This window comes from Dipodomys merriami, unplaced genomic scaffold, assembly GCF_024711535.1.
Source record: "Dipodomys merriami isolate MVZ:Mamm:240054 unplaced genomic scaffold, mDipMer1.0.p SCAF_14, whole genome shotgun sequence".
Taxonomy (NCBI): Eukaryota; Metazoa; Chordata; class Mammalia; order Rodentia; family Heteromyidae; genus Dipodomys; species Dipodomys merriami.
Window position 1 is genome coordinate 39,695,307 of NW_027202715.1, and position 21,562 is coordinate 39,716,868.

The 21,562-nt window shown below is 47.4% G+C and overlaps 1 protein-coding gene across 3 annotated transcripts in view; it reads left to right on the top strand.

The window, feature by feature from the left end:
• LOC138826187 (ubiquitin domain-containing protein 1) overlaps positions 1-20,260 on the top strand; it is a 59,210-nt gene extending 38,950 nt beyond the window's left edge. For all 3 annotated transcript variants that reach the window (XM_070021341.1, XM_070021340.1, XM_070021342.1), the window contains 2 exons: positions 17,552-17,779; positions 19,170-20,260. In XM_070021341.1, coding sequence (XP_069877442.1) covers positions 17,605-17,779; positions 19,170-19,555 — 561 coding nt within the window. In that variant the 5' untranslated portion in view covers positions 17,552-17,604 and the 3' untranslated portion in view covers positions 19,556-20,260. The remainder of the gene's footprint in view (positions 1-17,551; positions 17,780-19,169) is intronic.
• Positions 20,261-21,562: the final 1,302 nt, after the last annotated feature.

Below are 21,562 nucleotides of genomic sequence, written 5' to 3' on the forward strand. Positions count from 1 at the left end.
AGCGCTAGCCTTGAGCTGAAGAGCTGAGTGACAGCGCCCAGGCCCAGAGTTCAGGCCCCACAACCGGACCCCCCCCCCAAAAAAAAAAAAAAGAATATAAGGACCTACTTTGTGTCAGGGTCCAGGGAAACTGTGAAGGAGAAACCAAGGCCTCATCTTGGAATTGTGGTTCTAATGGTACAGTGGGGGAACTGGGCAGCAAAGTGAGTTACCAATGGCTATATTAGGAGATGGGCAGGGTGTTCAGCAAGTTGTTGCCCACTGCAATCAGGTTGGCAGAGCAGCCTTTAAATCTTGGACACACCTAAGGTAATTAAAATGTCATTCTCACTTTATCAGGCCCTTGAGGGCCTGGCAGGGTCTTCAACACAGAGGCTGTTTAGAAATCAGTGTGGAAATGAATCTGGGCCATGACCCTTTGTCCAGGCCTGAGCATGCTGGCAGCGAGTAATCATCACCCTTTCTTGACTTCCAGCTCTCAGTGCCATCTCCAGTTCTCATCTAGCCATAAAGAATTGGGTTACCTTTACAGTGGGGTGGCAGGATCCTAGAGTGTGGCAAACCCAGCAGCAGCAGCTAGGATAGCCAGAGAATGGGGTTTGCCTGGAACTGTTTGTTTTGTTCCAGATCCTTCATCAAGGTACTTCGTCACCATCATTATTGTAGAGAGAGACTGAGGCCTACTTGCATGTTATTAGTAGCAGCAGAGGCTAAAGTGGGGCAGGTTACTGTGTGGTGAGGGTGAGGCTTGCTCCCACCCAGACCCTCCCAGCTAGCCAGAGCCTGTTTATTTCAAGAGTCCTTGTCACACAGGGTCAGAGCTACAGGCCTTAATGGTGAGCTGTCCCAGCTCCTTCCCACCCCTGGATCGGGGTGTGTATTCTCAACAGACTTGCACTGCCTCTGCTCTAGCACCTGCCTATTTGCCTGTTTGTTTCAATTAATTTAAATATTTATATTTGTGATATGCTTGTCTATTTTCAAATTGTGCAATAGAGTAGCACATTCCAAGGATTTCCTAAATTACTCAAGTATTCTCAAAATAGTGAGAATGAACATACTGTACCACAATTCAAAAAGGATTATTATGCATCATTTGCGTGATTCAGCCTTTCCCCAGACAGTGAGATGAGCTCCTCTGGTCAGGGACTGTGCTCATAGTGTTCACTGTGCCTAGCTCTGGGAGGTGGCCAAAAAACATTTTAGGAATGACTGAGTGATCTAAGCAATTTCTACTTGAATAGGGTTCCCCATAGGGTGAGAAGGGTCAGTCTTACAACACATCTTTTTTTGCATTTAGTATATACTTTTATTGTTATAAAGGTGTTGTGCAGAGGGTTGCCACTTCATAAGTCAGGTAATGAGTACATTGTTTTTTTGGACATTGTCACCCCTTCCTTCGCTTTCTCCCAGTTTCCCCTTCCCATCCCTGCCCACAAGTTACATAGGTCCGTTTCCACACAGTGTATACTGAAGAGCTTGATTGCATTTATTTACTCTTCTTCCCTCCCTTTCTGTGCCCCCTTCCCCCTCACAAAAAGAAAGAAAAGCCCAAAGAAAAAACAACCACCACCAACATCAAATTACAATATTTTTTAACAGAATTGTATTTGTGTGTGTGTGCATGTGTGCGCGTGCGAACGCACACACAGGCACGTGTGCACTTTTGCACATTACTGTACATATGGTTTGTCTTGTGGTTTGGGCAGGGGCTGTATTTGGAGGACCAAAATCTTGCCTTAGCTGTCTTTATGCCCCTTTGGGCTCTGAACAGCAGCCTTCCATCAAATGGATTGCCATTCATTCTTAGAGCCAGAGGGGTTATAGGCACCATGCTATAGAGGAAGGCAGATGAGGGGCCTCAGGAGAAGACCTAACTCAGACCAGGTGGTCTCGTAGTGCATTGGGACCTGCCAGGTAGTGTTCCTGCTGCCAGGCCTAAGGGGTCCCAGTTCAGAACTGAGTTGAGTGCTAACCAGGTAAAGATTGTCTGACTACCCAAGTGGCTCCTTCTAAGAGGCCTAGGGTGACAGTACCCAGAGGGAGCTGGGGCTTAGGTCTTCAGAAGCCTGGGATTTCACAGAGATTGGGCTTGGGATGGAGTGTATCTCCCCACAACAGTTCTGCTTTACCTGCTTCAGATTGATAACAGACTCCTTTGAAAACTTTCTATTACTTTCTTAGGAAAAAAAAAAGAGTTTTGCTATTTAAAAAGAAAACGTTGAGACTAGTTGTTACTCAAAATAGACTTCATCTACCTGCCCACTCCCTTTATGTGGGGGGAGGGGAAAGAACTCTGGATAGAGGAAGTTGGATATGATCTCCTTGTTTAGTCTGGGAGTCGTGTGCTTGGGATCTGGCTAGAAGCTGAGGATGTATGTGGGAGAGGATGGAGGTCCTGCTTCAGACTGGCACAGGAATACCAGCTCAGGCAGTGCCCTCCACTCCACTTGAGCAAAAGCTCAGGATGCTTAGGCAGCTCCTGAGGCCCTTTCACAACCATCTGTAGAAGTCTAGGAATACCAGAGCCACTGGACATTTCCACTTCTCCCATCTCCTTCTCTGAGGAGGGGTATGGCACCACCAGGGTTAGAGCCGCTGCCTCATCCAGCTGTCTACATGGCAAGGATAGAGGGGCTCTGTTCACCTTGTTTTTGGGTGTGTTTTTTTTTTTTTTTTTTTTTGGGTCCAGTCGTGGGGCCTGAACTCTGGGCCTGGGCGCTGTCCCTCAGCTCTTCAGCTCAAGGCTAGCGCTCTACCACTTGAGCCACAGCGCCACTTCCGGCTTTTTTCTTTTTGCTTATATGGTGCTGAGGAATCGAACCCAGGGCCTCAGGCTTACAAGGCAAGCGCTCTACCACTGAGCCACCTTCCCAGCCCTTGGGTGTGTTTTTAAGAACTTGTTGTTGTTTTGGGTCTTATTGTCTGTTCTAACTGGTCTGGAACTTGTGATAGTCCTGTCTTAGCCTCCTGAGAGGCTTTGGGGAAATCCTGTTTTGGGGTTTTTTTTTGGGGGGGGGCAGGGCTACAGGCCTATGACACCCACAAATGCTGGGCCATTTTTCTTAATATTTCACAACAACTCCAGATAACTCAGGCTGTACATCGAATAGACTCAGTAATAATACTTATGGATAGAAATGAAAAGTGTCAGAAAGACATTCATTCATTGATACATCTTAGAAATGACTTCTGAGTGTGTTCTGCTAGACTAGTGCCTATGTGCTGGGAGTAAGAGCTTACTTACCTACCAGGAGAGGCAATATCTGTGCAGGCCAAAGCCACCTGCCCTGTGTAGCCTTTGGCTAAGATTAATGTAATATAAACAAAGTGCTTAGAAGCATGCCTGGTTTTTGATAAACACTTAATATATATGAGCCACTATCGTTAATGTCATGATTATTCTTAGTTCCCATTATAATTTCCCCCAAGGTCATTACTGTCTTCCCTGTTTTTCAGTTGAGGAAACTAAGGTTCTCAGAGGCTAAATGACTCACTTAAATCATGCAATCTAGGGTTCTATCTCAGGCCTTTGACTGTCCAGCTGCCCTGCTTATCTTCTCTGGGCTAGGAGTTGCCAGTACTAAGGAGTCTGAGTAATGCCTGGAGGGTCTTATGTCTGATGTGAGTACTGACACATGCGGACTGGAAAGTAAGTTTCCAAGAGGACATAGGTGTATTAAGAGCTGAGCCAGGCTAAATGGAAGGGCGTAGAGTAGGATGGGGTGCTGGCCAGCAGTGACCACCTGGGCTAGAGGCAGAGTTGGCTTATCTGTTATGTAGAGGTCAGGGTCTGAAACAGGCTTAGAGTGAGAAGATCCGAAACTACTTACTGGAGCCCTACCACTGCTTCAGACCCCCGAACTTCAGTGCTCTCATCTATAAATGGGAATATCTGTCACAAGGGGTTGTTGTAAGGATGAAGTGAAATGAAGTATATAACTACAGTTCTAAAATGTATTATAACTAGTAATGATTGTTCCCGTTTTTGTGTTCTGACTCTGTCTCACACTGTTTATGTAGTTTGCTTCATTCTGACAATAGTCCTTCCAGGTAGATATTAGAACTTGGCCTGACCCTAGTCACACCTGTGAAAGGATCCTTTCTGATTTTAAAGCCACTTCTCAATGTTCCAGACCCTCTGCCTTTTCTCCTCCTCCCAGCCCTGTACCTCACTAATTACTGAACCAGCTACAGGAGGATATGGCGACAGAAGTCAAGCTCTCAGCAAGGTGCTCTTGCCAGGCTAGCCACCCAGGCCTAACAGCTATGGTGGTAGGGATACATCCTCTGGCAGCAGGAGGGAAAGAGGAATGGGCTTACCTGCCCACAGCCAGGGTATGAGTCCCCAGCTGGCTCCCCTCCCCACCAGTCTGCCACGGGGGCTGTGGGCCTGTGAGTCACACAAGCTCTGATGAGTCAAGTTTTTCCCTTCTTCATGCCCAGAGCAGCTGGGAGGGGCAGGGGGTTTCCTTAGGAAATCGACCTCTCTTCTGAAGCTCTCCCACTTGTCCGCTGTGCCTCAGAGCTGCAAGTTTTCTTTCTATCCATCAGGGCTCTGGAGGAAGAGGCCTTTAAGCCCCCTGTGTCTGGGTGTTAGCCACGCTGGCAGGAGAGATCAGTCTCAGACAGAGTCAAGTCAGGAGGTAGGGTGAGTGTGAGAGCCTGCCAGCCTTTTAATAAGGTAGCTAGTTTAGGAGGGAATGGTAACTAGTCCAAGCTGTCGAGCTCCCAAGCCCGTGCACTTGGCCTCAGGCCGTGGCTTATTCTCTCCCGTCTGTCTGCAGAAGTGACTATTCTCTAGACCAGTGCATCCAAGTTTCCCAAAGCACAGGGTCCCCCTGAGCCTTCCCCTTCCTGCCATTTAACCAGCCTGGTTCCCCAGATGGTCAGCCTCAGGCAAACATGAATTTGTCCCTGAGCTCTCCCTTGCCAGGCCCTCAGAGGCCTAATTAAACACAGTTGGAACAGCCAGCCTGGCTGGGCAGCCTAGCTCCAGATCAGTGTTTCTCCACCCTGGCCATCTATTGGAACCACCTGGAGAGCTTTTAAACCCTTCTGATGCTTAGGCTAGACTCCATAGCAATTAAATCATCATTCTTCCCTTGGGGTGGGCCCCAGGCCATGTGGTTTTAATAGTTCTGTGCTGTATTGCTTCCCCAAAGCTTGCCTTCCAGGAGTTGCCAGTCAAATACTAGCACACAGCACTATCTCAGGAGAACATGAACTGGAGGCTGTATGTGTCCCAGCATTGGTGTGGGGCCTCAGCCCTAGTGGAAAAGGACTTTAGTCTTGCATCCTGACAGATGGAGTTCTGGAGCCCACTGTGCTAGGGAAGAAAACCTGGGAGGACAGGACTGCCAGGCCTGGTGAGTCATGGGCTGTTGAGGAGGAAGGGGAAGGGATGAGTCAGGCACAGCTGCCTGCAAGCCCTGAACTTGGCTTTGGAGCATGAATGTGCTCAAGCAAAGAGTTCTCTGTTGGTCCACAAACCAAATGTCATGGGTCCTGAGCTGTGCTGCATGAAGAAGTGGGTGATGATCCTCAAAACGATTCCAGATCTTGAATGTTGGGCCTCTCTGTGTGTGCTTGGCACAGCTTACAGAAACTCTAGTGAGCTTTTTGGTGTCTTGGGTAGATAGAAGAGGGGCATTCACATCTGGCAGGTGTACCTAGAATGTTGTGCAAGTGTCAGGAATTATGGGTGTCTTTTGGTTCCATATCCAATTGTTCTGGGCACACTTGCTACAGTGTTTGCTGTGGGGCAGAAGTCTAGTGCCCACAGGGAAAGTACAGAAGCCCAATAGGGCTTGTGCTGGACAGATCTCACCTAGGCTGTTAGATCCTCAAAACTAACACCCCAGTGATTATGGGCTGTGTTGGGAAGTTTTGACTGGTGATTTAGTCTTTATCCTGGCTAGAGGTCATTTTCTCTAAGTCCAAGAAGATGATGTGTTTCTAGGAATTAATCTATTTCAACATATTGTTCAAGATGTGGAAGGCTAGAGAATGAGTAGAAAGAAGTAGAAATCTAATGTCTGGAGAGCAAGACAATGTTAAGGAGCCCCATTAAAGGAGTGGAACTTGTTTGTGTTACTCCAGAAAGCAGAGCTTCTGGACTTCAGGTTAAAATAGCAGTGTTAATAATAACATCTCTGGTGCCTCTGCTGGAGGTGCTCTGTGTGTAGATTGAAAGAGTCTGTGGGTTTAGGTTCTAGAGAGATGATATACATATATAAGTTTATGTGTGTGCATAAACAATCTACTGTCAATCCTCTCAGCTTCCCTAAGAGGTTGGGCTGTGACCGCTCCCTGCCTTCCTGAAGAACTATAAGCATTTAACAGGTTCACTTAGCTAATTAATGTGGGAGCCAGTGTTCAGAGCCAGGTCTGCCTGACTTCAAAACCCCTATGTCCCCAACCTAACAAAGTTTTGACTTACCATTTTTCAACTTTATAATGGTCCAAATGCATGCCATAAAGTGTTTCAGTGTTTCACGAGTTACACAAGTTATTGAACACGATATTGCAAACAGGCTACGTATTGGTGACTTTGTCCTACTGTAGGCTAATGTAAGGTTCTAAGCCCGTTTAAGGTAGGTGATACAGCTTGGGCATGGTTTGTTATTGCCAAAACTCAGATTGGGTTTGTTCTTCAATTTAACGGTGTTGAGAGCTTGTGGGCCTTCCAGAGGTGTTTAAGATCAGACAGCATCTGCCTGTAGAATGAATTCATATTTTTCTTAGAGGTTGGCCCAGTTTCCTCTCTTTATGAGTACCTACTTGCTTGTGGGCTTTCCACTATATATACAGTGGGATACGGTCCTTCCTGGAAGCCAGACATGCTGGCACTGTGCTCTTGGACTTCAGAGACAAAGTAACCTATTTCCTTTATAAATTACCCAGTCTCTAGTGCTCTGTTTCAGTAACAGAAAATGAAGTAAGATAGGAGGTCGGCCTAAGATATGTTGTTTAATAGGCTAGGTATATGAAATGTTTTTATTTTTCATTAGTTAAAGTGGGAGAGACTCCCCATTTGTCATGGAGTACCACATTCAGCCTCTATTCTTCCCCACTCCCCCACACCCCCCATGCTTATTGGGATCTCTCCCATAGGAAAGGCATCTGAGCCACCTGTGTGGGAAGCATAGTGCTACCTAGTTCCCATAGTTCCCTAGTAGCAAGGGGAGCTGGCCAGATAAGCCCTTTTTAGCATCACCCCCAAGGAGTTCCTGACTTATTTATTAGCCACCATCCTCTCTGTTCTGCCCCAGGAAAAGTGCTGACCCTCTGCATGCATGTGGCTGGCACGGGGAAGCAACATCCATCAAGCCTGCTCTTGTTCCTGTCCAAACTTAACCTCATTTAACCCCTGCACTCTCCTGCTCTGTGAGATAAAGACCATGAATTCATGACAGCACTTTTCCAAAGTTTTTCAAAATAACAACTTCATGGAGACAAAAATAACAAAAAATAATAAGTGAAGATGGGAACCCACAATTATATCTCAATAATAAGCAGTATGACTTGATTATCAATAACAATAGCTACTGTCTCTTAAGCACTGGGCAGTGGTGTCCCTTAATCCCTGCAGCAAGCCCATGAGCTAGGAACCAGAGCCTCTTATCTGCAAATGGAAAGACTGAGGCTCAGGATCCTGAAGCATCTGACCACCTTTATGAAGCTAGATAGGACCTGAGAGGACCCCCACTGACTCTGAAGTTCCTATCTTAGCATCTAGATAGCAGAGAGGCCGTGGCAGTTATGTGTGATCTGGATTGTCAGGAAGCAGACATAGATGGGTCATGTTCAGGCAGGCCAATGGTGTGTTTGTATTTGGGAACATATGAGTTGAAAATGAGGATGTAGTCACTACAGGAAAAAGATGGCTGGCTAAGAAAACAAAATCATTTTGGATGCCTGTTGCTCACAACTGTAATTGTACCTAGCTAGCTACTCAGGAGGCTGAGATCGGAGGATCAAGGTTCAAAGCCAGCCCAGGAAGGAAAATCTCTGAGACTCATCTCCAATTAATAACCAAAAAGGAGGAAGTGGAGCTGTGGCTCAAGTGGTAGGAGTACTAGCCTTAAGCAAAAAAAAAAAAAAAAAAAAAAAAAGAGTCAGGGACACCCTGCAGGTCTGGAGTTCAAGCCCCAGGACCAGCACAACAACAAAAAACAAAATCAATGAACTTAAAATAGGAAGTGCAGTAACTTCCCCAACACTCCTGTTTGTGAAGTCTTCTCTCCAAACTAGCTCAGGAAAGGAGCTGTTGGATGGATGGCAGCTTAGATCCTCCTTGACCCATAGGATGTCAAGGTTCTGTTTGTAGTCCAGATCATAGACCAGTTTTCTCTCAGGAAGTGGGTTAGGGGCCCAGGCTTGGGATGCCATCCTGCCCCTACTGGGCCTTCCAGAAGCCTGGGCTGGCAGCACTGGCCAGAGAGCAGATAAAACCTCCCTCCCAGCACTGTCAGCAGAGTAGTGAAAGCAGGCCTGTCTGTTCTTGTGAGCCCCCTTGTCTGCTCCCACAGCCACACCGAGGCCTCTGGGTTAGGTCTGTTTCTTTTGGCTGCACTTTGGGCTCTCTTTGCCACAGAGGTTCTGGCCCTCACGGGGCTTGGGCTCTGGCACCCAGCCCCCTCATCCTCCAGCAAGTCTCCTCACTGTACACATCAGTAACTGGGTTTGTCCCCTGGGCCCCCCCACCCCTCCCCATTTTTCTTCCCTTCCTTCCTACCCAGTGAGGTTTATTCATATAGTGGAGTCTTCTGTTCCTCATTTATAGTGGTTTCTTCTTGGCTAAGTTTTCTGTTCAATTCATTCACTCCCTCATGTAGTGGGCCAACCTGCCCCTGGGCTCAGGAAGATGAACTAGGGGGGGGCCCTAGCCCTGGGCAGCCAAACAAGATAGTGGCAAAGAACTCCCGGACCTTGGGCCTGTCACTATACTGAGTCAGAACAGGGCTCCCCTAGGACAAGCAGCTGCTGTGCCTTGGTCCTCCAGCCCTGCCCAGGACCACCTGGGACTCAGTGTACCCCAGGAGGAGATACAGTTTAGGAAGTCTAGTCTGTTGCTTAGCAACTGGCTCCACCCTTTTCCTTTCTAAGCTCTGGAGCTGGGGCCCCTGGGAATGAATGGTGAGGCAAGGCCCATAGGCAGAGGCCCCAGCAGAGCAGAGCTGGGCCAGTGCTTTCCCTTTGAAGGGTTACCCAGGCTTGGAGGGTCATCCCAGGCTAAGTCTGCTATAAATACGAGGCTTCCTGAAGGGATTACCTGGGCTCTGCCTCCTTTGCCTGTACCTCCCCACTTGGCCCACCCTTTTTTCTGGGGCCTGCTATTCTTCTGACCTATTCCCTCTGCCAGGTGGGTCAGTGCAGCGCACCCCGCCACCCACACACCACCACCACCACACACACACACATATTCTATCAGGAAAGAAGGAGGAAGGAGAGATCTGTATGTTTGCCTAAGGTCCCTTGCAAACAACCCATGCTGCTGGGACCAGGAGACTGTAGTTCCTATCTTCTGCCTGGAGATTTCTCCCTCACAGCAAATGGAGCAAGCCCAGACTTGTCTATAATCAGTACTTCTGAGGAGGACACTGTTGGCCCCATCTCTGGAGCCAGCGCCTGGGGACAGAGCTTGGTAACCAAGCGTGGAAATAGCTGGGGGATTACCGCAAGTATAAATAGGGTCGTCTTCTGGCTTGAGTGAACTGACTCTTGGGAAGTCTCTGCTCTTCTGGGCTGGTCTCCGACTTCATGTCACACCCCAGAGGTTCAGTTACACCAGTTTAAAGCTACAAAAATGATTTCTTGTTGTCTGAGATCAAGAAATGAAGGAAAGTCAGGCATGGCAGCACACGCCTGTAACCCTAGCACTTGGGAGGCTAAGACAGGATGGCCAGTTCCATGCCAGCCTGGGCTACATACCCAGTCTCAAAAAACAGTGAAACAAAAGTAAAGGAGTAAAGGGGCTGGCCGGCCTTTCTGCGTGCAGACCTCCCCCTCGCCTGTCCTCTGCAGCTGCCAGTTATCATTCCTCTGTGCTCCCCACCCATTCAGTCAGCTCCAGACTCAATTTGGCCACTACTGCTGACAACCCTGCTAAGCCCACTGCAAGGCATTGCCCTCTCAGAGGGAATCAGCCAAGCAAGGATCTCTTGACCTGCCTGTGTTTCTGAGAGTCCCCCTGAATTAAGCATCATGAGTCCCCGTGGTGGGAGTGCATAAACACGTACACTTGGCCCACTCTGGGCACATGGGAAAGGACCTTTTGTGTACTCCCTTCCTCTCCTCCCTCAACTCCAACTTGGGATGGTTTCACCAGACACCATTCATTATGGAGGCCAAGCCACAGCATCCACCATCATTATCCTCCTCCAACCCAGACACTGTGCCCTCTTGCTCTTTGTCCCTTCAGTCCCTCTCCCCAATTCAGGAGACTGTGTGTTGCACTGATAGGTTAAACTGTGCCTGGGCTGTCCTTTTCACTTCTGTCGTGCTGTGTTCATAAATACATTCTTTTATGTGCATGTGCGTGCCATTCCTGGAGCTTGGGTGCTGTCCCTGAGCTTCTGTGCTCAAAGTTAGTGCTCTACTGCTTGAGTCACACAATTCTGCTTCCAGCTTCTTTGTGGTTAATTGGAGATAAAGAGTCTCATGAACTTTCCTTTTCCTGCCCTAGCTGGCTTCAAACTGTGATCCTCAGATCTCAGCCTTCTGAGTAGCTAGGATTATAGGCATCAGTTACCAGCGCCCAGCACAAGTAAGTTTTTTATATGGGAATCATATATACCTAGCAATCTCTTGTGTTCTAGTATTCTAGTGAGTCTGACTTGAGTTCTGTAAATCTGCCCCCCTTTTTTCCCCTTCTTTGGTGCTGAAGATCAAACCAAGAGGATTCTATATGCCAAGCACCCCTGCGCCAATCAGCCTCAGCTCTAGCCCATGAATCTCTTTTTTTTTTTTTTTTTTTGGGGGGGGGGGTCTGGTCGTAGGGCCTGAACTCTGGGCCTGGGCGCTGTCCTCAGCTCTTCAGCTCAAGGCTAGCGCTCTACCACTTGAGCCACAGCGCCACTTCCGGCTTTTTTCTTTTTGCTTATGTGGTGCTGAGGAATCGAACCCAGGGCCTCAGGCATGCAAGGCAAGCGCTCTACCACTCAGCCACCTTCCCAGTCCCTGAATCTCTTTTTAACCAGCACCCAGGAGACTCCACTCCAGCAGGTGTTGCCAACAACTCTTGAAGCTCCTACCACTGCGCCCGGATGCACAGATTCTCTGCTTGATCACAAATATCTTTTTTTTAAGTTTTTTATTGTGAGAATACTGTCCAGAGGAGGGTTACAGTTACACGAGCAAGGTAATGAGTGCATTGTTGTCTCCTCCTTTGTTTTTCCCCTACTATCCCTTCTCCCCCATTTCCACAACTACATTCCCCTCACCCCCACCTAAATTGTAAAGTTCATTTTTCGACATAGCATCTTGTACGTCCCATTGTTGCAATGGGTCAACCTGTATCCCTGTTTAAACAATTTGTTTTTCCCTCCCCCCCCCCCAATTATACCAACATCAAATACAGTACAAATACCTTTTGCTGTTCCTTTCCCACCACGATCACAGATGCCCACAGTTCTGTAAGTGTTTCCCCCCCCCACTCCTCCCATTAAGGTTGTGTGCTTTGATTATTGAATGATCTTTTATTGTATTTAAATTTTCTTTTGTTCGCTTCATCAAGAATACGGATCAGTTTTGTTACTCTGTCTTTGGAGCTTATGTAGGACAGACAGGTTGAGTCCTAAGTAAAAACCACTAGCTATTTTCTGCTGCTGAATCCCTACAAAGCCTGCCTGGGCCTGGAAACAAGTGCTGGAGCCGCCAAAAACTGAAATCCTAGCACTGAGCTGAAAAACCTCTCACCTCCTCCCCTGTCTCCCCAAGATCTTCTGATTTTTTTTCTGGCTGCTCCCCAGAACTTAGGTACTTTACTTCTTAACAACTTTCATTATATTCTTATTCTAAGGCAATATATTCTCATTATAAAAACCTTGGAAAATACAAGTAAAAAAAAATCACTGATAATGGCCAATCAGATATAGCCACTGTTTACACTTTGGTATAAATTCCCCCAGAATTTTCAATGTATGTACAATTTTGCAAACTTTCTTAGACACAAAAGTTAGAGCACAGAGCACCCGCTATTGTAGAGTCTTTCCTCACAAAGGCTGTTCCCTCCCAGTCAGTCCTCACTGACAGGTGGCTGTCCTCAATGCTTTGTGTAGATGCAGATTCTATTTTTAACTTTAAAAAATTAGCATACATTAGTTGTACAAGGAAGATATCATTGTTACAATTTTTGTACATGTATATACTGTATTGGATCAACCTTACCCCCTTCATCCTTTTCCCTTGCCCCTTTACCCCTTCTTAAAACAATTCTATCAGGTTTTATTGCTCTATTTTCATTTATACATACAAAGTATTTCTATCATATTCACCATCTTTCACCCTCTCCATTCACCTCCCCCATTTCACTGATACCTGTTCCTTCCACAGAGCCTGTTTTACTCTCCTGCCATTTATTTTTTTAATGTATATGAATTGTACCAGAGGGTTTCACCACTGTGTTTTGCATGTGCATATATTATATTTTAATCAGAATGCTTCTCTTTTCACTTTTTTTTTTTTTTTTGGTTGGTCATAGGGCTTGAACTCTGGGTTTGAGCGCTGTCCCCCAGCTCTTCAGCTCAAGGCAAGGGCTCTACCAGTTGAGCCACAGTGCCACTTCTGGTTTTCTGGTGGTTAATTAAAGATAAGAGTCTCATGAAGTTTCCTGCCCAGGTTGGCTTTGAACCACGATCCTAAGATCTCAGCCTCTTGAGTAGCTAGGATTACAGTGTGAGCCACCGGTGCCTGGCTTCTTTTCATATTTTTGTGCACCTCTCTCTCTCTCTGTCTCTGTCTGTCTGTCTGTCTGTCTGTCTGTCTCTCTCTCTCTCTCTCTGTCTGTCTGTCTATCTCTCTCTCTCTGTCTGTCTCTGTCTGTCTGTGTGTGTGTCTCTCTGTCTCTGTCTGTCTGTCTGTCTGTCTGTCTCTCTCTCTCTCTCACACACACACACACACACACACACACACACACAAAACCAGTTGGGGGTGGGATACCATACTAGATTTCCTTCATAAGGCTTGCACCAGTATGTGCAGTATATGAATGCTTACATCCTTTCCATTGCCTATTTTTTCCCAACCAATTATAAAATATATTTAAGTCACCGAAATTACATTTCTGATTTGCCTGTGCTTAAATGAAAAGCTTCCTTTTGTTTTTGTCCATGTTTTTTCCCAAGAATATCAGTATGTAGGGCTCAGATATTTGGGCATGCCTCCTAGACATTCCTCCATTTGGGCTGGGAGTTTAGGCTGCTTTTAAGACCCACTGATGGAGGGAACCAACATAGTCCCACAAGTGCTGCTGATGCCCTCTGCTGGATTAGAGGTGCAAGAAGGAGCTGGCTGGGCCCCTGCTGTTTTTCTCACCTAAACTCTGCCTGCTCCCATGCATATTATGCTCATGCCAGTTGGAAAAGCTAGTTGAGTTGCTGGTTGGGTGGAAGGGAGAAGTTCACTCTCCAAAATATTCTTAGAATTGTGATCCGGTTTCTTCATTGCCTCCTTTCTTTTTACACTTAATATATTTGACCTGGTTTGATTTTTGTAGCAGAGGTGAAGTAGGGATTCCATTTCCTGTTTTTCTATTTGAAAAATATGTAGCACCAACACTACTTGCCAAATATCTCATCATCCCATTAGTAGTGTTCTGTCTCACTTGCAGCAAGTTTGTATGCACAGGTCTATTTCTAGGGTCTCTATTCTGTTCTGTTGACCCATTGTTCTGACCTGTTCTAGCACTCTGCTGACCATAGCTTTGTGACCAGCATTGGTGAACCAGTGTGGGTTCTCCCACTTTATTTTTGCTCTTCTACACAAAATTTATAATTAACTTGCAAAGTTTCTTAGAAGAAAATGCCTAGTTATGATTTTTTTCCAATACTTGGGATTGAACACGGTCCTTTAGCATGCTAGGTAAGCACTCTCCTATGCTAAGTGAGTCACGCTCCAATCCTCATTATGCCATTTTCATATGTACATGATGTTCTACAATCACATTCATCCTCATCACTCCCCCACTCCCCACCCCTGCCAATTTTCTTTTTTTTAATTGTTATTAAGTGGCTGTATAAAAGGGTTACAATTCCATAAGTCAGGTTATGAGTACAATGCTTCTAGACAATGCCAGCCCTTCCTTTGTTCTCCCCCATTTCCCTTTCCCATCCCTGCCCCACAAGTTAAGTGCATGGTGAGTGCACTGACTGTATTTTACTTTTTTTAAGATCTAAACTCATGAGACAAAATGAGATGTTTGTCCTCCTAAGTGTGGCTTATTTTGCTCAACATGATGATCTCCTGCCCATCCATTTTCCTGCAGATGGCATGATTTCATTCCTTCTTATGGAAGAACAATATTCCATTGGATGTTGACTTACACTAATTCCTGGCCTTTTCTGAGTGAGATAAGATTCTCAGGGACTTCCTAGGCTGGTTTTGAACTGCAATCATCAGATTTCAGCCTCCTGAGTAGCTAGGATTATAAGCTTGAGTGTCTCAAGCTGGTGTCCAGCGCTTAACACTTGTAACCATGTCTCCAGCCTTGGTTTTTTTCCCAATTATTTTGAAAACTGGGCTTAGGAAACTTTACTGGCTATACTGGCCTCAAACTCAGATCTCCCTGCCTCAGCCTACTGAATGTTAGAATTCCAGGCATGTGCTATCTTGCCCTGTTGAACTTCACTTTCCTCCAAAGAAGATTTGCATTTCCTTTTGCCTACCTGGGAACACTTTAAATTGATTGTTTGGCTACAGAGTTTTCTGCCCATAAGGGTAGCTGAGAATTCAGAGGACACATAAGATTCTGTGTGTGTGTTAGTCCTCACTCTGTGTAACCTCTGTGTGTGTGTGTGTGTGTGTGTGTGTGTGTGTGTGTGTGTGTGTGTGTGTGTGTGTGTGTGTGTGTGTGTGTGTGTGTGTGTGTGTGTGTGTGTGTGTGTGTGTGTGTGTGTGTGTGTGTGTTAGTCCTCACTCTGTGTAACCTCAGGCAAGTCATTTAAGCTGTTTGCATCTGCCTTTTCATCTGTGAAATAGCGATCATAGTACCTACCCCTCTGGCCATTGCAAGACTGGAATGAAATAGCTACATTAGTAAAGTACTCTTGTGAGGTTATTTCCTACTCTTGGTGGTCAAATGCCATTCTCATACATTCTTGGCCCCTTTCCTGCCCCATCTGGCAGGAACAGGCTGGTAGCAGCCCCATCCAGCCTTAGTGAATCCTGCCTTGAGTTCTAGTGGAAGCCTGTGCTTTGCTCCTCTGCCTTCTTCTTTGGGATGCTGAGGCTGCAATGCCTGGAGAGGCTAGATACTTCTGCCCTCAGCCATGACCACGGCGGAGCCCCCTTGGAAGCTCCTTGGAGCTAGGTGACAAGAAAGTTGACACTTAACAGAAATGTTTTTGCTATGCTACAGAAATTGTTTGGTTATGATTTTTTAAGTTTTGTGTTGTGTGTGTACTGGAACTGGGGTTTGAATTCAGGGCCTCTTGCTCTCACTTAATTTTTTTTTTTTTTTTTTGCCGGTCGTGGACTTGAACTCTGGGCCTGAGCACTGTCCCTCAGCTCTTCAGCTCAAGGCTAGTGCTCTACTGCTTGAGCCACAGCGCCACTTCAGCTTTTTTCTGTTTATGTGGTGCTAAGGAATCAAACCCTGGGCCTCATGCATGCAAAGCAAGCACTCTACCACTGAGCCACCTTCCCAGCCCCTCACTTAATTTCTTATAGCACTCTACCACTTGAATCATGCCTATAGATCTAGCTGTTTTCTGGTTAAATGGAGATATGAATTTCACTGATTTGTCTGCCCAAGCTGGCTTTGAACTTTGGTCTTCAGATCTCAGCCTCCTGAGTAGCTTAGGATGATAAACATGATCCATAAGCACATGGCTGATTTTTTTTTTTTTTTGGATTAGGTGCTGTAGTTCAGTGTACTTGCCTAGCATATACAAGGCTCTGGGTTCAATTCAGCACCATCACCACACACATACACAGACACACACAGACACACACACACACACACAAAGCTGGCTGTGTATCATAGTGGCTCATACCTGTAATGCTGGTACTTGGAAGGGAGAGACACAAGAGAATCATGTTCAAGGCCAGCCTGGTCCATAGGAGACACTGTCTCAAAAATAACAAACAAAAAGTTTCAGTAATAATAAAGATTGTGGACAGTCCTTGAGTTAAGATTTTTTTTACCCCCTCTGAAGATTAAAAAGCAATGCACATTTAGAAATCACACTTCAAATTTTGATGGTTTCCATAGCTAGCAATCTGCAGTATGACATTCAATGCCAGGCAGCAGTAGTTCACAGTCAGCCACTTGAAAAGGAAGGGAGCCGGGCGCTGGTGGCTCACGCCTGTAATCCTAGCTACTCAGGAGGCTGAGATCTGAGGATCGCGGTTCAAAGCCAGCCCGGGCAGGAAAGACCGTGAGACTCCTATCTCCAATAAACCACCAGAAAACCGGAAGTGGTGCTGTAGCTGAAGTGGTAGAGCGCTCGCCTTGAGCTGAAGAGCTGAGGGACAGCGCCCAGGCCCAGAGTTCAGGCCCCACGACCGACCAAAAAAAAAAAAAGAAAAGGAAGGGAAACAAATGACAATCTACAGTTACAGAGTGCTCTTTCTAGGCTGCACTGGTCTGTAGGTTAGGTGCATTGCTCATGCTATTTTTTGTTTTTCGTTTTTGACTCAGGACTCAAGAGTAGGCTTTGGACTCCACTCCTTGTGATTACTATGTAGACACTCTACTACTGAGCTATGCCTCTGGCCTTTTTTTTTTTTTTTTTTTTGCACTGGTTATTTTTGAGGTAAGGACTCATTTCCTACCCAGGAATGGCCTGAGTGATCCACTTATAGTTGTAGCTGGAATGATAGGCATGTACCAGCATGCTCAGTTTCTAATGTTGAGGTGGATTCTTGTGGACTTTTATGCCTAGGGCTGGCCTGGAACCACAGACCTCTTGATCTCATCCTTCCACAAAAGTAGGATGCCACTGCAGCCAGCTATTGGTTGAAAAATAGTCTTGTGAACTTTTCTGCCCTGGCTGGCTTTAAACTATAATCCTCCAATTCTCAGCTTCTGAAGTAACTAGGATTACAGACATAAGCCAACACCCAGCCTGAATGTTTTCAACTTAGGATATTTTCAGCTTATGATAGTTTCAAATTCAGAGATCATCTGTACATCTTTTGCTGACAGTTATTTTCATATCTCTAAGTTGGGTTTTCAAAGTCTTCCCTGTCACTAAGTAAAGATTCCAGACATAAACATACTCCTGGCAGTAAGATGCCAGGCAGACCAGGCCTGGGGCTGGGAAGATGGCAGATTGCAGCCCAAATGGCTCTAGAGATACTCAGCCTTTCCCTTTGTCTTGCCCAGGACGAAATGAACCCCTGAAGAAGGAACGGCTCAAGTGGAAGAGTGACTACCCCATGACTGATGGGCAGCTGCGGAGCAAACGGGATGAGTTCTGGGACACAGCACCAGCCTTCGAGGGTCGCAAGGAAATCTGGGATGCCCTCAAGGCTGCTGCCTATGCTGCCGAGGCCAATGACCATGAGCTGGCTCAGGCTATCCTGGATGGAGCCAGCATCACCCTGCCTCATGGTGAGTAGGCTTTATTGTAGCTAGAGTTGGGCATAGCTGGGCAGGGGGTGGGGAGGGACAGGGAAAGTCATTAGCCAGTGTCCAGGAGTTTCTCTCTCTCCATGCTTGTAAAGGCAAGTGTGTGTGTGTGAAGCTGGTTACTTGTTCATTTGAGCAGCCCACTCTGAACGTGGTCTAGGGAGGCACAAAGACACAGATGACACAGGCCCTACTTGCCTAATGAGAGGACAGAAATACACCAGCAAAGCTGAAAGGTACACACTTGCTCGAGGTACTTAAGGTCTAACAGCTAAGGAAGGCCCCAGTCTTCTACGCGGTTATATGCTGGACACAAAACTCGAAGCTTCTCCTGAATTATCATTTACATTATTGTATCCTATGGGGGACAAAAAGCAGACCTCGTCTTAACTTGATTCTTTTCCCTTCCTGACTTTCCCAGCTTTGAGCTTGAGCAAGGAAAGCACGTGTCATCTCAGAACCTTTGCCATGTTTAAGAGAGATGTGTGTTAGGATTCAGCAGGATGTACCTAACATTATCTAGTCCAGTTCGAGCACTTAGGAGGTGCTTCCGGCTCAGTAGATGTATTCCCACCTGTTCTGACTTATACTAGTAAGGAAACTGGTCCATCCCAGCACTCAGCACATGTACTCACAGAGTTTTTGAATGTCAGTCCTACTCTTCCCAACTGGTCCTGCGTTCCTATCAGAGCTATCTTAGACAGACCTGACTGTGAGGTGGCTGTGGAGCATTAGACAACAGAAATTTGTTTGTTATAGATCAGGAGGCGGGATATCAAGATTGAGGTGATAAACTGATTTAGTACCTGATGAGATTCTCTTGCTGTCTTGCAGATGGCCACCTTGTTATGTTCTCAAATGTCAGGAAGAGAGAGAGGGAGAAAGGACAGAGAGTTCTCTGGTGTGTCTTTTTTTTTTTTTTTTTTTTTTGGTGCCAGTACTGAGGCTTGAACTCAAAGTCTGGGCACTGTCCCTTAGCTTTTTTGTTGAAAGCTAATGCTCTAATGCTCTACCACTTGAGCCATAACTCTACTTCCGGCTTTTTTAAAAAAAAAATTGTTCATTGGAGTTAAAAGTCTCTTGGACTTTCCTGCTCCTCAGATCTCAGTCTCTTGAATAGCTAGGATTATAGGTGTAAGCTACCAGGGACCAGCACGGTAGCTCGGTAGCTCTTCTTCTAAGGATAATAATCCTATGGATTAGGGTCCCACCCTTGTGCCCTTTGTTAACCTTATTACTTCCACGTAGTCTCTACGTCTACATATAGTCATATTGGGGATTAGGGTTTCAATACACAAATTTTGAGCAAAGAGCATTCAGTATGAGATAGCAGGTCCCCAAGTCAACACTTACTGCCTTCACGTTCCCATAGGCACCCTCTGTGAATGCTATGATGAGCTGGGCAATCGCTACCAGCTGCCCATATACTGCCTGTCACCACCTGTGAACCTGCTGCTGGAACACACGGAGGAGGAGAGCCTGGAGCCCCCCGAACCCACACCCACTGTGCGCCGTGAGTTCCCACTGAAGGTGCGCCTCTCCACGGGTAAGGACGTGAGGCTAAATGCCAGCCTGCCCGACACAGTGGGGCAGCTCAAGAGGCAGCTACACAGCCAGGAAGGCATCGAGCCATCCTGGCAACGATGGTTCTTCTCCGGGAAGCTGCTCACAGACCGTACACGGCTTCAGGAAACCAAGATCCAGAAGGATTTCGTCATCCAGGTCATCATCAACCAGCCCCCGCCACCCCAGGACTGACAGGCCGTGGACTGCTGGCAAGAGAGGCCACGGAGGGCCTCAGCAGGCCTGGAGGGTCCTGGCCTGGAGCACAAGGTCCCCACCCTGCTGCTGCCTTCCAGTTGCTGTTATCTTCAGGGCCACCTCTGCCACCATATGGCTCTGTGTGAGCTGTGAAGGGACCCTGCCTCTCAGCGCACTGTGGTTCACCAGTGTCTAGCACCCAGTGCTGCCACACACAGCCCTTGCCAACCTTGTCAGAGAAAAGGTGGCCTAGGGCCCTCCATCCCGCCTCTCTCCCACAGCAGGTTTGAGCCATGGGGGCCTGCCTGGAGGCCCCGGAGCCCAGATCTGTCGTCTGGTGCTGCCACTTTGCTCACTCCAGTTTTCTGCTCAGGGTCGGAAGCAGCTGCTGTCTCCCTCATCTGCCCCCCACCCTGACTCTGCCCTGGGCACAGTGCCATTCCCCACAGGGGAAGGAAACACCGGCAAGCCCAGGGCATGGGGAGCCTGAGGCGGGCCTCTGCCTCTCCCTGCCCCCAGCACAATCGGCAGAGATAAGGCAAGTGGCCAAATGGCTGGGCTTTATGGCAGGGGTCTGCATGGGGCCATCTCCTGGCTGAAACCCAAGCGGTGAGGGTGTGCAGCCTGGTCGTGGCCCCCACAGCAGGTCCCTGTGTACAGACATATCTGAATATTTATCAATAAAGCCTTTTGCTCCTTGTCTCTTGCCTAGCATTTGAATTGTGAGTTCTGATGTTTGAAGGTGGGCACAACAGAACATACAGACTTACTCATCTTCTTGGCCTTAATCCCTGCTCCTCTGTCTTGTAGGTCCTCAGGAAACTCCACTTAACCTCAGAACCCACCTCATCTTTGTTAAAGTGGAGTTTCCGCCCCCTGTCCTGGGCTCTATTGTTGCTGGCAGGGTTAGAAGTTGGCTTTACTTACTGCTGGGCTGCTTTGTTGCAGGGGAGGGCTGGCTTGTGCTCAGGTAGTGTCAAAGCACAATCTGACAAATTGAGTGTGTGTGTGTGTGTGGTGTGTGTGTGTGTGTGTGTGTGTGTGTGTGTGTGTGTGTGTGTGTGTGTGTGTGTGTGTGTGTGTGTGTGTGTGTGTGTGTTGCAGCTTTGTGAACCAGAGAAAAGGGGACTAAGGAGTTCCTTGTACTCTGGGAAGGGACCATAAGGAGAATCCTAGACACAGTGGTTTAGTTGAGGGCCTGCCTGTATGAGGGCTAAGCAGCCCAGAACCGGGGCATCTGTTGTCCACTGGCAGACGAAGCCTGGGTCACGGTGACCCAGAGCTTGAGCTTGTGCATGCCAGGTGTGGAACTGAATAAGTAGAGTTGGGAGTACTTTTCATTTTCAGTGATGACAGCCTGCCTGGTCAAGGTAGCCCAGCTCTGCCTTCTTTTTCTTTTTGGAGGGTGGGGGTGGGGAGAAGGTTGTGAGGCCTGAACTCTGGGCCTGGGCGTTGTCCCTCAGCTCTTCAGCTCAAGGCTAGCACTCTACCACTTGAGCCACAGCACCACTGCCGGCTTTTTGTGCTTATGTGGTGCTGAGGAATGGAACCGAGGGCCTCATGCATGCAAGGCACGCACTCTATCACTGAGCCACCTGCCTTGTGTTCTTTGTCAGCTGGCCTTGACTCTGGCTCTGGCTTCCTGAGATCCTTCCCTTGAAGTACCCCTGGGAATCCTCTGTCTAGTGGGAGAAGAGAAGGCTGAAGTCCATCCTTAGTTAATGGACATCCCACTTGATTCAGTGATCCTTCATTAGAGGGTGCTGTGTGGCTCTGGAGAAGCTGAGGCCAGCAGAAACTGCGGTCAGAAGGTGGCAGCTGCCCCTACTCCCACCACTGGCCTGCATAAGAGCCCCGTAGCAAGCATGCCTGCTCACGGCATTCTGGGGGCACAGGCTTTTCTTGGCTCCTGCTTCTGGTTTTCATGCCTCCTGGCTGGTGCTGCATAGGCAGGATTTCTAGACATCCAGCAGGTGGCGCTGCCACCAAGGCCAGTAGTTTCAG